This window comes from Peromyscus leucopus, chromosome 16_21 (genome assembly GCF_004664715.2).
Source record: "Peromyscus leucopus breed LL Stock chromosome 16_21, UCI_PerLeu_2.1, whole genome shotgun sequence".
In the NCBI taxonomy this organism is placed as follows: Eukaryota; Metazoa; Chordata; class Mammalia; order Rodentia; family Cricetidae; genus Peromyscus; species Peromyscus leucopus.
In genome coordinates, this window is record NC_051084.1 from 42,282,716 (window position 1) to 42,300,640 (window position 17,925).

Below are 17,925 nucleotides of genomic sequence, written 5' to 3' on the forward strand. Positions count from 1 at the left end.
CCAGGGTGAAGTCCTGAGCCTGGGGCTGGAAAAAGCCCTTTGTTGTTTAGCATCCCTGGCTCGCTGAAAGAAAGCAGCATTTGCTAGGTTATGGTTATATGTGAGTGATGGTGAGCCTATGTGCAGAGAAAGACAGTCATAGGAGATTCCACTGCTGGGTAAGCATTACGGTGCACTTGCACAAACCCACTTACACACCTGTGGTGGTATTCTAATTGTACTGAAATGTGATTTTGATTGTATGTTAATAAAGTTGCCCGGGGGTCAGAGCTATTAGAGCCATAGTCAGAGTGTGGCGGTGGTGGCGCACACATTTAAACACCATAATCTGTGTGTTCAGGGATACAGCCAGCATTGGAGACATATGCCTTTAAGACCTGGGGGGCTGTACGTACAGACAGTCACGTGTTTGGGTTTACAACCAATGAGAAGGCAGAATGACTATGAAACGACTTACACACAGGGAAATAGCTCTCTTTCGGGAAGCTAAGACCACCGCAGGAGGAAGGGTGAGATTTTAGCTCTGAGCTCTGATCTCTTGGCTTTCTCTTTTACATTGGTTCTGTGTTTCTTATTTAATAAGACGGTTGGTTACATCTACATACACCCAAGCTTTGATATAGCTTATTTTAACGTGAAGTTTCTTTGAAGCATTTTTTTGTGATGGTAAGGCACCAGTATACACACTGGCTTAGACCTATGCAGAATCAAGACCATTGGTATCCCTGTGTCTAGCTTTCTATTTGTCTCACTGAAAGATCTTCAGGGACAAAAGCCTCCATGGAGCTGTCACCCTCATTGATAACAATGTCTTTTGGAATCCTTTGGAGCACTTGCCTGAGGTTGAGTACAGAGATCTATTTTTATTGGTACAAGGAGTTTGTTCTCAAGTAATGGTGAAAGCATGGTACAGAATACAAGTGGATGAACAGTGTAGAGTAGTCATTGTTGCTGTCAAGTGTTATGTGCTGTACATAGCTATACAGGGCATACATTTAGACATATGGCAGTCCAGTAGCTCCATTTGCCCCAGTCTTACCACACACAGGTGAGTGAGGCTTTCTGTTCCTGAGTTACAAGGGCTATGGCATCACTGATAGATCTTCTCAGCTTCCTGTTGTGCACTAGGCCTGTTGATCACATGACACAAGTGTGAGACTTTCATTTCAATTATAGCTGTACTGTAGTACTAAGACTCATATTGACTTGAATCCCCTCCTTAATGTTAGAAGATGCCACATATCCTCTGTGTACTGAGGGGAGGAACGTTCCCCTGACTTCACCTTTTCTCTTCAGTGTTTATGGAACATTTGCAACAGGTCATTCGAGTTGCTCTGTAGTTGGTTTTATTTTACTCTTTGGGGGCCCACGCCCAGCCCCCAAATAAATACATGGAGACTCTTCCTTACTTATGAATGTCCAGCCTTAGCTTTGCTTGTTTCTAGCCAGCTTTTCTAACTTAAGTTATCCCATTTCCCTTTAACTACATTTTGTCTCTGGGCTTTTTACCTTTCTTTATTCTGTATAGCTCTTTTTCCTTACTCTGTGGCTGGCTGTGTGGCTGTGTGGCTGACCTCTGGTGTCCTCCTCTCCTTCTCCTTTTCTCACTTCTTCCTCTTCACTCTCTTTCCAGATTTCTCCTCCTAGTTATTCTCTCTGCCTGGCAGCCCCACCTATTTCTCTGTCCTGTTTATCTATTGGCTGTTCAGCTCTTTATTAGACGAATCATGTGTTTTAGACAGGCAAAGTAATAGAGCTTTACATCGTTAAACAAATGCAACATAAAATAATGCAACACATCTTTGTATCATTAAATAAATATTCCACAGCATAAACAAATGTAACACATCTGAAACTAATGTTCCACAACATTGGGATAAAATGTGACACAAAGTAATTTTATCTCTTGGATTTTCACCTCCCACAGTGGCCTAGGCCAGAATATATGTGGATACAGACCAGAAGGGGCCAGGGATTTTTCTATTCTTTCAAGACCTGCTGATTACCTTGCCATCACCTAAGGTCCTCCTAGCTGTACAGTGCATAGTATGAAGGTGTTGCTCCTTCCAGAACAGATGCTGTCATCCCACAGTACTAGGCACAAAAATAGAATTGTATGACCTTAGTGGGATGAGGAACTAGGTCACTGGGAGAGGACCACAATCCCCAGCACAAGTACTCAAGTGCCTATAATACAAAGTCAGTCCTCTGCCACAGACACCACAGGCTTGGTGCAATTATAGAACACAACTGGTGTGACTTCATAGAAATATGCTAATTAAAGATAGAACACATGATATAATTTTAATAGTTTTTACTCATTAGTCTTATCAAACATAAAAATACAAATATTGCCAGTCGGTGGTGGCGCATGCCTTTAATCCCAGCACTTGGGAGGCAGAGGCAGGTGGATTTCTGTGAGTTTGAGGCAAGCCTGGGCTACAGAGTGAGTTCCAGGAAAGGCACAAAGTTACACAGAAAAACCCTGTCTCAAAAAACCAAAAAAAAAAAAGAAAAGAAAAGAAAAGAAAAAAAACAAAAAAAACTATAGTCAGAACATTATGTATAAAAAAAGTATTAAAAATAAATGTCATTAGTCATGGAATGTATGTATAGATGATTTATGTTAACACATTAATACTGAGTTATCATTAATAATTTTGGCCTATTTGAGGTTGAGACTAAATCAAGAAATAAATGTAAATTATCAGTTACCTACATTATATGCCTTTGCACTCACTTTGTTTTGTTTTGTTTTGTTTTTTGAGACAAGGTCTCACTGTGTAGTATGGGCTGGCCTAGAACTCAGTTTGTAGACAAGGTAAACCTCATATTCACAGAGCTCTGTCTGCCTCCTAAGTGGTGGGATTAAAGACATGTACAATGTGTATGAATATTTGATATTTAATATTATGGACAACTTGTTCTTTTGATTTGTAACAAATCAGAAGTGGGAATCTAAATTTATCTCTTTGCTGACTTGTAGCAACAGTCCCAGGCAACAAGCTATGCTGAACAGCACCACTCTAGACTTTCATGTCCTATGCCTTAGGCTATTATTAATGACACTACAGTAAACATGTAGAACTTAAGACACCTTGGATAGATAGTATTGGCCACAAAAATCTAAGGTTAGCAACGTCTTATGTGGAAGTGATGATGAATCCAAGGTATGAAGGATGTGAAATCAGCTAGCATCTGGGCAAATAACATTCAAGGTGGAAGGAGTAGGTGACACAAAATCTTGAAACAGAACGTGCTCAGAACAGGAATGATGATCCAGATGACCACACTGCAGCAGGTAGATGAAGGCACACATTGCTGAGTTCAGAAAGCAAAGATAGAGTGTGCTTTAACTGAAGGCTATTGAGAAGCACTTGTAGCAGGAGAATGGCATGCCTTGAACAGGTATCACTGGCTCTTTGATGGGAGACACAAATAGAAGCAGGGAGACTCCTATGGGTGCTTGTGCATGCAGGTAAAGGTGTGTAAAGGTCCTCATGGAGAAGAAGAAGGGACTCAGGCAACAGACAGACAGTAGGAGCCATGCATTGGCTGCTTTGAGTATGGTGAACATGTCAAGCTAACTAACCCTCTGTTGAAGATGCATTTTAGGGTTCAGTTTTGAGACCATGCTAGTGCACTTGGGCCAATCTTTCCCATTACAAACTAAAGGGTCACTTGGTCAAGTTCATTCTGATGGCCATAGGGAAGGAGTGGTCATAGTTCTCCAGTTTCTACTCATATTCCTTTTCTGTTCCAGTGTGGGCACACCACTTGACTATGACCCCTTCCTTCCCTTCCCATACCACTCTCATCAGTGTTTCTCTAGACACTACAAACACACACATGCCCATGCATGTACACACAAATTTATACTCCCAACCTTCAAAAAGAAAGAATATTTTTTCTTTTAAATCAGAATCTATTAGTGAAATAAACCTAGAGAGAAATATTTTGGGTTTTTGAGATAATATTTCCTCTATGTAACATCCCTGGCTGTCCTGGAACCCACTTTTTAGACTAGGCTGTCCTCAAACTCACAGAGATCTGCCTGCCTCTGTCTCCTGAGTGCTGGGTTTAAAAACATGTACCATCATAGAGTACCTAGTTACAAATCCATGCATAAAATTGTGCTTTTAAAATAGAACACTTATTCTTCTCCAAATGACAGCTCTTATGTTGCTGGATCCATTATTCAAGTTTAAAAATTATTTATTTGTGCATGAGTGCTTTGTGTGTGGATGTTTGTGCACCACATACACGCATGCCTGGTACTCTCACAGACCAGGAGAGGGCATCGAATCCCCTGGAACTTGAGTTACAAACAGTTATGAGATGCCATGTGAGTACTGGGAATGAAACCTGGGTCTTCTGTAAGAGCTGCTGGTGCTCTTAACCACTGGGCCATCTCCCCAGTGGCCCCCATTATTAAATTTTAAGATCTATTTCCATATCCTTACTTCATAATTTCTTGAAGAATAAATTCTTTCAGTCTGATATATCAAGTTAAGACTGTCTTCAAAAATAGGTTATATGTGACATGACATTATTTATCATAATTTGTCATGATAATTTAAACATTGCTTAAATCATGTTGCTAATTTGAGTAGCACATTATGCCACTGAATGTAGCACTACTTATGGAATAGCAAATGAGTAAACAATCTTGATTTCTAGACATCTGAGTTCATTTTCCTTTCAATAAAACCAGTAATGTTATTTATGTACAGTATGACCCCATTGATCATGGTTTAAAGTTATATTACGAACTGTGGGGGGCAGAGCACAAAATGAGACTTGAATAGGGCCAACCTGATCCGGTCTTTTGACCTTGTTCCATGTAAGTTCTATCAGCCTCAGTTTACCTAGCTGTGGGGTAGAGATTGTGAGATCGCCCTCTCAGGTCTTGTCGGGGAATATGTATATACAGTACAATATCTGACATTGAGTTTTGACCTTATGATTTCATGTAAAATATTAGGCTAAACAATGACAGAAGAGAAAAGTTGACATCTTTCGGTATACTTCAATTTGAGCAGAAAGATAGAATATCATAATCCTTAGTTATCCTTTCAGTCATGAAGAAGACCCCCAAGAATTCTATAAACCCGTTCAATAGCTATCTGGAAGTGAATGAAGTAGATGTAAAAACAGCAACCCATCAGCTCTCTGTCGCCATTGCCCATTGATGATGTAATGCACATCCTTGTGCAGACTGTGAAGCAAGCAGGTGGGTAGTGACACCAGTCTGCTGGTTCAGAGACAGGAGACTTTATTATTCACAGTAGAAGTAGTAGCTAGAACATTGTGTGGCTTTGTGTCAATTTTTCCTAGCCCCTGGTTCCATAGAGGTGACACAAAGGGCCCATGAAGGACATACGCATGTGTAATGGTCTGCTTTATAGGAGAGCGACCGAGATTAGGAATTTATCACTGTCTGTGGAGGGTGATGTTATTTTATTTCTCAAGATTGCTCATTGCTGGCACCCTCAGGAATGCCCCTGGTAAAAGACTCTTTGTACAAGCAAGAACATGGGGATGCTCAGGACCCATGGTGCCTGAGTAATAAATATTTCCTGACTGTGTCTGCCAAACTGAATTGATGGTGCCCCCTATTTTATAGGCATTGTGGGGACTCTGGAATGTGCTTTGTTTTGTTAATAAATCACTAGGTTTAATTAATATGACATTACCAACTGGGAAGAATTCCATAGAAATCAGGATATTTAATATAGTCCTAAATAAAATGATCCATTTTTTTAAAAGGGAAAATTGTATGGTGAACAATTTAGGATGTGTGTTGCCCAGTGCTGTTGACTGAGCAATCAGGGTTAATTTAGTGATGAACAACTTGGGGGATTACTAAGTCTGTGGGGTGGAAAATAATTTCTCTATAGCTATCCAGAAGTCGATGATCTGGAATTCATGATAGAAGCCAGGTGGGTGGGACACCCCCCCACAACTGTGATGTAAACCTAAATAGATATCTTTTAAAGAAGGAAATGGGAAGAAATTATCCATAGATGAGGGAAGAAGTATAAAAATGGTCTGAGTGTTAAGCCTAGAAACACAGCATTATTGGGGAATTGATAAATTGTTGAGGGAGCTAGATAGTCCTGAGAGAATGAACATGGTGTTTGGTGATTGAAGAAGTATGCAAGGAGGTGAGTGGCAGAAGCCACGTGAGAGAATGTTCAAAGAGAGGATTTCATAACCTCCACAAAAAGCAACAGCATCGTGAGTGAGGAGTGGCCATCCTCACGGGAGGTCTGTGATGAGGGTGACCTGTTGACTCACCAGATCCACAAGAGAGGCATAAGAGGCAGGAGATCTGCAAGGAAAGGGGTGACAGGCAAAGGACCCTTGGCACAGGTGGCTTTTGTTTCAGGTTTTCTAAGGTCAGAGCTTCAGCCACACATTTGATTGTGGAAAGTGTAACATGGGCAGATTTCTGTAGACCACAGTGGAGGAAGGTATTGTTTATCAGAAGGTCGACATCTAACAGTCCACTGTGTAGATGGTGAGTGCTGGAAACCAGGGGCAGCCAAGGAACACTTTATAACTCTCATTCTGTTTATCTCAATCCCAAGTGATTTTTTTCACAACTTGGTTTATAATCTTGGCAATCAAGGTATTAATGTGAGAATGCCCTAATAGAAGGTAGCATGGCCATAACAGTGATAGGCTTGTATGTATGTATGTATGTATTCATGAGTGTTATGTGTGGTGTGAGAATGTTTGTTTGTATGTGTCCATACATATGTGTGAAGTGTGTGTGTCTGTGTGTGTGTGTGTGTGTGTGTGTGTGTGCGCGCGCGCATGCGTGCACAGGCATGTGTGTCTTTAGGTATGCTTACAGAGGCCAGAGGAAGACTCCAGATATATCCCTCTATCACTTTACACTGCCTTATTCTCTTGAACTCAAAGCAGGCATTCTCACTGAACCAAGTGTTCCTCTTGTTTTTGCATAAGCTGGTGGTCAGCAAGCCCAGCCATCCTCCTGTCTCAGCTTTCCCCTACACAGCGCTGTGCTTATGGACATATGTGGCCATGCCTGACTGTCTATATAGTTTCTGGAGATCTGAATTCTGGCATTGATGCTCATGTAACAAGCACTGTTACTCACCAAGCCATCTCCCCAGCCAGACAAGGCTGGTTTGTAATAAATGGAAAGTTTCTTACAAGTTTCCTAGGGAAATCCTTGCTAAGTCACCAAGGAAATATAAGGCACTCACCTCCCCCTTTTGGCAGTATTAATTCCACAAATCAGAACTCGCTTTTCCCTGTGAATGGACCAAAAAAAATTATTTTAACCAATCAACAGATTAGCTTTTCCTCTTCTCCTTTCTCACTGTCAGAGGCAGAGGTGGAGCAAAGCAGAGAGAGAATAAGATGGGAATCTCACTGCCCAGTGACTCTCCACGTCCTTGCTGTTAGGTGAATCTGAGTCAGCCATCTCTTTGTGTGTTTGTTGTGACAAACTTGAATGACAGAGGAGAAACTGTTTGTACTTTTCAGTTATTTATTTTGACATACTGTTGGTAAACTTGGGATTTTTATTTTTAACTTTTTAGCCCCCACAGATAGCAGCAAGTTATGTTCTTCTTTGGAAGTTCCTATCAAATTGCTTCCTAGGTAACCCAAATTAGAAATTTTCCAAAGGGATAAAGTAGGTGTCCCCTCAGAGGTATCCTGTCTCTGTCCTTCCAAACCAAAGGCTTTGGCTCATGTAATAAAATATCCTGATTGGCCGGACATGACATGCACACATGTCACATGCTCTACTTCTAAATAGATGCCCGAGGAGGGAAAGGAGAGACAGAGAGAAACTGAACAGTACCTCACAAATGATTCCTCAGTGTGCTCAGACAACAACATAGTTCTGAGAGATGAACATATACTAAAAGGAATGTCATTTGAATTAGGTGCATAATTTTTAAGTTTTATTGTGAACATATATATATATATATATATATATATATATATATATATATATGTATATATATATAATGCATTTACAAACTGGAGTTGATGGGGTGTATCCACACTTGCTTCTTAGAGTTGGTCAGTGCTCTTTACTCATTTAGTTCATTGACTTCCAGTCTGTCAGTCTAGTAGGAGTTAATGTCAGGATTGGGCCTGCCCATCCTTACTTTCATATACTGTGGTTCCAAATGCTGGAATATTCCCTTTTATTTACTGACTCAGTGTTGAAAGGGGAAAGGTAATAGCAATTAGTCTCTCCAGAATATGTTAGATGTTTACAGTGTTAAGAATTGCATGGATATATATATATATATATATATATATATATATATATATATATATTTAAAATCTGCTAGCATTCAGCTTTCAGTTCTATGGGACATGGAACTCAGTGAAGTCGCCATTTCTGAAAATCACAACTGCACTCATTTTTGTTTTCATATGTTAAAATTTCCAGAACGTGTTGATTAGGAAACTGTTATTAGCTCCTGTGTTACTTCCAAGTGGCAGACTGAAATACAAATAGAACACAAGAGATGTCTCATACCAAATTTGGTGAAAATCAGTTTTCACTTAAGAAAGTAAAAAAATGAAACATATGCTAGAAAAATCCTTGTGCTGGATTGATGGAACAAAATTGATGATTTCCTTTGAAGAGGGCGCGTGCGCATGCTTGTACAGGTAATATGTTATCAAAGCCATTCTTAAAGACTAAAAGACAAGCCAAGAGTGACGGCTCATGACTGTAGTTTCAGCAATTGAGAGGCTGAGGCAGAAGGATTGACACACTTCCAAGGCCAGCCTGGGCTACGTAGTGAGTTCTAAGCTAGCCTGAGCTTGTCTCAACTCATCCCTATGATTTTTTTTTTTTAAACATCTAAATACAGATGGAAAAGTGAAATGGAAATCAAATGGCAGACAAGATACTTCAACATAATCCCTTCTCTTGTCAAGAAAGAACAATCCTTCCCCTGTGTGTTATGTACTCCAAGCGAGAACCCTGGTGCTCCTCCTGCATACCGCCTCTCCTGCCTCTTTTGGTGTCAATATCACAACTGATGTGCGCCATAGCTGGTAGATGGTGTTGTGTCTGCAAATTCCCCTTTAGTTTCCTTTTTGAAAAAAAAAATCTGGTTGCTTTTGCCGTTATAGGTTAACTAAAGATTTCTCAAGCTCTGTTTCACAATCTAAGCAATACATTATAATATTGTGTATAGACATTAGTTAAGAAAAAATGCCATTGTAATCTATTTACCCTATTTAGAACTTTAAATGTATTTTTAAGTTTCTCATTTTTCTGATATCCTTCAGTTAAGTTTTACAACTCTCTATATAAGGGTTTTATGCAATTGTCATAAAGCTTTATATACATGAATATATTCACATGGAATATACTTAATATATGAGTTTAATATGTACATAGTTTCTCCAAGTATATATATCATATCATATAGTAGTATATACTAGTTACTAAAACATACCCTGTAGCCATAATATGATGTATAATACTTAATACAGCAAGTATTGCTACTATGTGATTATTGTTTATACTCTTTAAAATGATGTATGTGCTGGATTGTGTGTGATAATCTTATACTAGCCCTGTTCTTGCTATTTTAATATGGAAGGGATTGTCTTAGGCTTTAGAACAAGAATACAAACCATCATTAATTCTTGTCACTTTGTTGCCAGCACTTCTTGCCTTTGGTCTGTTGACTCTGCTTGGAAAACAACAAGCAGAGCTGTGTGGAACAACAGACCCTAGTGACCTCTGCCCTCTGTGCCTCTAATGGAGGTGCTTTTAATGTTTCCTTATTAAGTGAGATGTCCACAATGACATTTTGCAGAGATCTATGTTCAGAGTATGGAGTTTCCTTTATCTCCCCTGCTCCCCCAGTTTACTCAACAACAGCTTGCAATTTTCTCCATTTCCCAAGTTAACTCCTAAGTGTGCCTGGACTGCCTTGCACTCTTTCCTGCTGCTGCTCCTTGGCTGTTCTGAGGTCTCTGCCAGGAGATGACGCCAACACCTTTCCGGATTCCTGCTGAGCGCTTCCTAGCTCTCTCTCTCCCTGTGTCTGTCTGTTACTCTTCTTCTGCCTACTTTGTAACTGTGTTGGGACAGAGATGACTTTCTTTTAGACCCAAAGTCCTAGAGCCAAGGTCCATCCATCTCTGTGTTCTGATACCCAACCTCCCTGACAGGCATGCAGAAGCAGGTTGGTGAAAATTGTCTCAGTAGAATGAACAAATGACTCACTGGGAGTTTTTCTCTGGGTGATACAGTAAGTAGCCTATTCCACTGACCTTTATTGTTGCTTACAGTTACTTTTCAATTTCTTCTCTTTTTGGCGTGTGTTTTATGTTGAAAATGGTCTTTTGAAAATAAGGTATCTTGGGAAAGGGAGCCAAAAATAACAAAATTTAACATTTACTATTTAACTTTTGGCAACAGGCTAGCTTTTTTTGGTGGTCGGCAATTCTTAGGTGATGGTAAGCTGTGGTTGAACTTTTCTCTTATAAGAAGATTTATTTATTTATGTCCATATTTTTGTGCAGGGGATAACTATCAGACCACTGGTGGAGTTCCTTGATGTTAAGAGATCCAATAAGAAGCAGCAAGCCGTCAGTGAAGAGATCCACTGCCGGGTGGGTGCTGAGCGAAGAACAGCTTAGTAATGGAAATGTGGAGTAATCACGGAAACAGTTCCGCACTAGTGTGCATTCTTAGAGGGGAAAGGAACAGCAGAAGACTCTAGGGGGTGGGGGAGGACTTCAGAAGGTCTGTGATGGCTCAAGTCTGCTAAAGTCCTGAACCTGCTGAGGGAAAATAAAGCCTTCAATCTGAAAAGGTTTCTACTCCCCATTTCTTGTAATTTTGAAAGTTATGATCCGATCAAACTTAGGGTGATCAAAGTAATGAAAACATTGCCTAACGAGCAGACAATTGAAGATAGATAACTGGCTTATAGCTAGGTGGTGGTGGCCCTTGCCTTTGATCCCAGCACTCTGGAAGCAGAGGCGGGCAGATCTTCGTGAGTTTGAGGCCAGCTTGGTCTACAGAGTGAGGTCTAGGACAGCCAATGCTACACAGAGAAACTCTGTCTCAAAAAACAGAAATGAAAACAAAAAGGTTGGCTTATGGCTTTCAACAAAACAAACTGTGTGGGGTGATATATCGTGCACCCTAATAAAATTTGCCTGAAGATCAGAGGATGGAACAAGCCACTGGATTAAACACAGATGCCAGGGAGTGGTGGCACACACCTTTAATCCTAGCATTTGGAAGGCAGAGATCCATCTGGATCTCTGTGAGTTCAAAGCCATGAGACTGACTCAGTTTAGGAGAAAAACAGAGCCTGGCAGTGGTGGCACACACCTTGAATCCCAGAACTTGGGATCTCATGCCTTTGCCTGGGAAGCACACATGCCTTTAGTCCAGGGAAATGATGGCTGGGCAGAGAAAGGTATAGAAGGCGGGAGGAGACAGGAACTAGAATCTTGTTCGGGGTAAGGAGTCTTAGTGGTAAGACATGGCAGTGGTGTATTCCTTTGTTTCTCTGATCTTCAGACAAATTTTCCTAGGGTACACAATGTATCACCACAACTGTGGGTATCATTGCAGTTAGGCATGATGCCAAAAGAATGAAAATGATCAGCTGCCAGAAAAAGTAAATTGATTGGCTTGTCTTTTCTTCTGTTTTAGTTTTTTGATCATGTGAAGACTGGGATTGAAGATGTTTGTGGACACTGGGGTCACAACTTCTGGAGAGACAAGTAAGACGCCTTGCAACATTCTATCAAAGTGGCTCTGGGTCACTCTTGGAAACAAAACATACGAGCTGTGCTGTCTTCCAGGCTGGGAATCCTATGTTGTTGTTGCTGTGTGTCCTTTTAAGGTGACACTTAGCTATAGACAGGCATGGTGATATATACTTATGATCCCAGAACAGGGGAGGCTAAGGTAGGAGGCTCTACATGAGTTCAAGGTCAACAACCTTGGCTACTTAGTGACGGTGCCAACTACAACAGTGTCTCATCTATGACGGAGATATAAAATTGTTACAAATGAGGCAAAAGTTAATTTCCCTGGGCAGGGCGTTGGTGGCGCAGGCCTTTAATCCCAGCACTCGGGAGGCAGAGCCAGGCGGATCTCTGTGATTTTGAGGCCAGCCTGGGCTGCCAAGTAAGTTCCAGAAAAGGCGCAAATCTACACAGAGAAACCCTGTCTCGGGGGAAAAAAAAAAAGTTTATTTCCCCGTGTGAATAGCCGGAAGTCAGAGACTCCGGCTTGGCCCATGAGAGCTTGACTTCCACATTCCCAAGAATAGAGCCACTCACCAACAGTCGCCTCCATGCTTGCCCTTGGGGCCAAACTGCTCTCTCGGTGTCACCCATTTCCGGCTGCAGGATGGAAGAAAGACCACTGAAAGACAAGACATCGTCTGCCGCCTCTAACCAAGGTCCTCAAAAGCAGTCAAACAGCTTTTCCATGCAGATCCCATGGCTAGGGTCAACCTTTGCGGCCATTCCTCACTGCAAAAGAACCAAGAGTCCCAGTCGATGAGTTACAAGTTAAGGGTTCCTTCCATTCCTGTCTATTCTGACACACAAGGGTAAGGGGCATAGGAAAGGGAGAGACTCACAGAGAATAACAGTAAACCTATTAAAAATAGTAGAAAAAACACGAGCTTACATTGAGGGATTCGTGTACCTGAAAGATAATATTTATAGAAAGTACTCATGAGTTCAGGCACACACACACACACACACACACACACACACACACACACACACACACACGAGAATTTACTTTTAAAAAAAAGGCTATGTGTGGTGGTCAGATACAATTTAATACCTGTCTTCATCGTTGTTATAAATTGATATGGGAACAATCAACCAGACAGGGTGATGAGATCAAGAAGTGAAGGGATTCTGACAGCTTCATTTGAAACGTGGGGCCTACGATGCACCCCTCACCAGCTAATGGGAGTGCATGGTGGGCACCTCTCCCCTGGACACATTTGGTGCCATCCATGATGGTTATCAGGAACAACCATGTGTTGGGAACTGGCTAATGCTATCATCAGACCCCTTTTCTTATAGAGGATCTGTGAGCATTTGTGCACCTCTAATTGGCTAGGGCAGACTTCTGACAGAAGCAGAGTTTAAACTGGAATGTGAGGCCAGAGGGACACGTTCTAGACTGTACTAATATATTTCCTCTTGCTTTTCTTTTCTAACTTGCTTACAGAAATTTTACACTACTACTTACTCATTGATATCAACTTGGTTGTCTGTTGATCTATGTATTTAAAGCGGAAGAATGTTGAATGGTTCTATTTGCTCATACATGTAGCTATGTAAGATGTATACGTCACAGAGTTGTATGTGTAAAATTATATAATAGAGTCATATAATAAGCAGATGTGTGTGTGAGAGAGAGAAAGAGAGAGAGAGAGAGAAGAGAGAGAGAGAGAGAGAGAGAGAGAGAGAGAGAGAGAGAGAGAGGAGAGAGAGAGAGAGGAGAAACAGGAAAGAGGAAGGAGGGGTGAGATCCTTAAGGAATTCAGTGAGTTACAAAGACATTAGTACCAGAGCAATTACAAAGCTTACAGCACTGTTCATGTTCACGGGTGTTAGAAGGTCCCTTGAGCTTAGCCTTACTTCATAAATCAAGGAAAGATATTTTTGTACAGGTAGGATACCCAGTTAACCACCTGGGAGCACAAGGTAATAAAGCAGACTAAACCTGCACTGTAAAACTTGGAACAAATTGCTATTGCTCTTGTGAAGCATACATTTTTTTTTTCTGACTGTGGAATTAAAGCCAGCCCACTGTGCCTGCCTTCTTCTCTCTCCAACTCTGCTGTACACCCTAGGAATTTCCTCACATAGCTGGGCCCTTCTATGTGCCAAACCAATAAACAGACTTTCTTCTCCTTTTTTTCCCATTGTTTTACCTTCTTTCTTTTGACCCAATCACGTTTTCCTTTCTATAGATTCCCATCAGTACCCTCTCAACGTGATGAGTGAGAGGCCTCATGCAGACTAGCATGTTTCCTTTCAAAAGTAAAGATCAGGTTTCACATTTCTCCCACCCTTCTGCATCCAAGTAGGGAGAATGCAGACACATGTAAGCACACACTAGGTCAGCAGCTCCTGGGCACGATTAGGAAAAAGAGGTGCTGCCCTATTTGGCTTTCTATTACTGCGAGAAAGACCAGGACCTGAAGCAATGTGTGGAGGAATGGGTTTATTTCATCTTATAGCTCGCAGTCGACTCTGAGGGGGAAGTCAGGGCAGGAACTCAAGGCAGGAACAGAGACCATGGAGGAACATTGCTTCCTGGCTTGTTCTTCATGGCTAGTTCAGCCCGTTTTTTTTAAATACCACCAGGACCACCTGCCCAGGGGTGGCCCAACCCACACTTGACTGGTCTCTACCAGGTCAATCACTAATCAAGAAAATGGGGGTCTTACAAAGGCACATTCTCAGTTGAGGTTCCTTCTTCCTTGATAGCTCTAGTTTGTGTCAAGTTGATGAAAAATCCTAACTAGCTCAAGAAGGGGGAGGGGGTTAGGCTGTGGGTAGAAGTGGAATTCCACGATCATGTGGGTTTGAAGTGGAATTCAGGTCAAAGTCAGAGGAGGTACACATGTCCCGCGTCTCAGGCAGCTAGTGTCTCTGAGGTCCATGGATGTCTTGCAGGCAGACCTCCCAAGGAAGCCATAGCCAGACTGTGAACATTAATAAGAACGGTGCAAACATTTGGCTCCTGTTTGGAGGCAACTGCCAAATGACTTTTTACCAGGAATGAATAGTCTTCATTAATCCACAAGCATTTTAGACTTCCATGTTCCATTATCACACCAATGTCAAAACATTTTCTTGATTGTCATGTATACTGCACCGTCACCAGGAAAGTGGGTATGGGAGACTGGGTGTGGACACACACCATTTTCAAATCACTTCTGCACATGACCTCTTTGGTGTGTACAGAACCAGGGACACTACTCAAAGGGATATACAGAAAGAAGCCATGGTTCGAGCATGCTGGATATCTTTCCCTGTCCTTCATAGCCCTGGTGTGAGAGAATCTCATTGACCCTGGCAGAGAACTCTTGGGGCACCTGATCACTTGAGAACAGAATGAAAGGTGACACAGTGGAGACATTGCTCAGGCCCAGCGAGCAGGAGTCTCACAATGTGAAAGAGAACACTATGTGGAGCTTGGCAAAGGGTTGGGGAGGGCCATAAAGCAATAAGAAAACACACACTCCCCGTGCAGGAGAGAACAGCTGCCTCTCCTATCCCTGTTCGCTCTTCCGTTTGTTTATCTTCAGGAAAAATCTAAAACAATAATAGTCATATGAGAAGCGCTAGAGACTCGGTATTACTGTTGAGAATCCTGGCTCCGGGAGCCTAACACAAAATTCAAAATAAACATCGGAAAGAGTAGGCCCCGCTTTCATATAGTAGTGGGTCACTAACACTGTGTATTCAGGGTAATGCTTTAATTATTCAGATCCCTCCAGTATTTAGAACAAAGGACCAGTGCCAAGAAGGTTGGTTAACATTGGTTTCATTCATGGCACAGGTGTGCCAGTAAACTTCTTTGGGTTGATGGTGAATCAACTCTACATACTTTTTTCTTTCTCAAGGAACATTTATTGCATGTTGTTTTACTCATATACTGGCATGTGGTGTTACATAACAAGCCGTCCCCCAAAGCCAGTGGATCAAAATAGCAGTCATTTATTATTAAATTGTGTGAATCAAGAAGCTCCAAGTGGGCTGGACTAGAATGGGTGGGGCTAGTCTGGGCTGGGCTTGGGCTTGTTCTTGATGCTGTGGGTTGGATGGTAGTCAGTTGACTCTGCCAGAGCTTGTCTCATATGGTAGGGGTAAAATAACTGCTTCATCCACATGCTATTCACGTTGGTTCATACCACTTCATAGATATGATGGCGTGTGGCTATGATGATATGGACATACAGGATCCAGGCTTCAGTAGTAAGCCTCTTTGATCAGTAAGCCAGTAGGAAGCTATTCACCAAAACAATGTAACATTATTGATCCCAGTGACTAGGAAAAAGGCAGGGGTCATCTAGGCCACGGCAGAAAGCTATTGCTGGGTTTTGGCAGATGTGGATACAGGAAGGCACTGGGGCCGCAATACCACACATGCTTACACTGTGCCTGGCTTAGCTCTCAGCATTGGTGATACAGGGGTGGAGTAATACTGTATTATATATATATATATATATATATATATATATATATATATATATTACTCCCTGTAATCCTGACTTTACATTTGACTGCTAGGAGATAGGCTATAAGATGAATAAGAACATTATACATCATGCCACAAAATGAGAGCTAGTGGGCTGAAAAATACATCTGAAAAGTGAGAGAGGAGATGGAGTATAAAGGAGTGTCCAACTAGAACAAGATAGAAGTAGCTGCATTGGAAGCATAGGGGGCAGAGGTCTGGCTTGTGGAGGTTCTTTTGAGATAGTTACTACTGCAAGTTGTTGAGAGACAGACATAAAGGCGATATAAGAAAACATTCCTAGTAGGTGGGACAATGAGTATAAAGCTCCTCAGAGTACAAGTGACAAGTGTCAGAGACAGAAAGGACCCCAGAAAGAGCCACACTGAACTGAAGGGCAGACCCACGCTCAAGCACCTCAAGCGTGTACCATCGTGCTTTTACTCAGATGACATTTCAACTAGAGACTCTAGTTTCTGTGCTAATACACTGTAGGGCGGGGACATGTGTTAGGTGCCCAATTCAGTATCAGAGTCCAGGAAAATAAAAAAATCAATGGCATCTGGGACCAGAGTAATGGCACTAGAGGAGGTGAGAAGCAATCACAATTTTGTATGCATCCATTTGATGGTGGAACTTAAAATGATTGCTCATTGGGTGGTATGGCATGCAAGTTCAGTCAGGGCTGTCATAACAACTTTGTATGCAATAGGTAGTTTAAACAACAGAAATGTCTTGCGTCACTTTTATGAAGAATATAAAGTCTAGGAGCAGGGTGTTAACAGTGTCCATTCACCTCCAGGGCTCTAAGGGAAGGGGGTGCTGGTGTTTGCATTCAGAGGGCTGTGCTCTGTGACTCTTCACACTCGGGTCTCTCTGTGTGTCTGTGACTAAGTCCACCCTTCTTACCAGTGTGCCAGTCACACTAAGTGGAGCCCACCCTAATGACATCACCTCAACTTAATCAGGCTTGTGAAGAGCATATCTCCAAATACAGTCTCGGTCTGATGCACTAGGAATTAGGAATTCAGCCTAGGGACTTTGGCTGGGACACTTCAGCCCATAACATGAAATACAGAAGGGAAAGATTACACAGGACTTTGAAGAGTTTGACCTGGTGGAGGTCAGGGGAGGGCTAGGAAGATTGGTTCAGTTTGAACACATGGAGTTTGGATGCTTGTTAGTTACACTGTATATATATATATATATGCATATATCTGTACACATGAAAGTATATATAAAAATAAACATGGTAAGACCAGTTTAACTTTGCTATGTTTTTACTCAGGAGTACTTTTCTTAGTCAATGAGTTCTATTCATTAATTTAAATTCCGACTTTACTTATTTGTAGGTTTAAGAAATTTGATGACAAATACCTTCGGAAGCTCCTGATTCGGGAAAACCAACCCAAGTCTAGCATTGTGTCCTTATATAAAAAGCTCGAGATAAAACATGCCATTGAGATGGCAGAGACTGGGATGATAAGTACCGTCCCCTCGTTTGCGTCTCTTAAGTGAGTATCACTTTGCAGAGTGAAGCTAATAACAATAAGGAGGCACTGGTATGGTTTTGAAACCTGTGATAGTAATAGTATTATTAGAATAATAATAGTATTGTTGGTGTAAGTCCTCGGGTGGTGGCTTAAGATCTCGGAGCG

General features: G+C 41.6%; 1 protein-coding gene across 1 annotated transcript in view; it reads left to right on the plus strand.

The window, feature by feature from the left end:
• Slc9a2 (solute carrier family 9 member A2) overlaps positions 1-17,925 on the plus strand; it is an 89,066-nt gene that overhangs the window by 61,879 nt on the left and 9,262 nt on the right. The window contains exons 6-8 of the mRNA XM_028865800.2: positions 10,549-10,638; positions 11,696-11,766; positions 17,620-17,781. Coding sequence (XP_028721633.1) covers positions 10,549-10,638; positions 11,696-11,766; positions 17,620-17,781 — 323 coding nt within the window. The remainder of the gene's footprint in view (positions 1-10,548; positions 10,639-11,695; positions 11,767-17,619; positions 17,782-17,925) is intronic.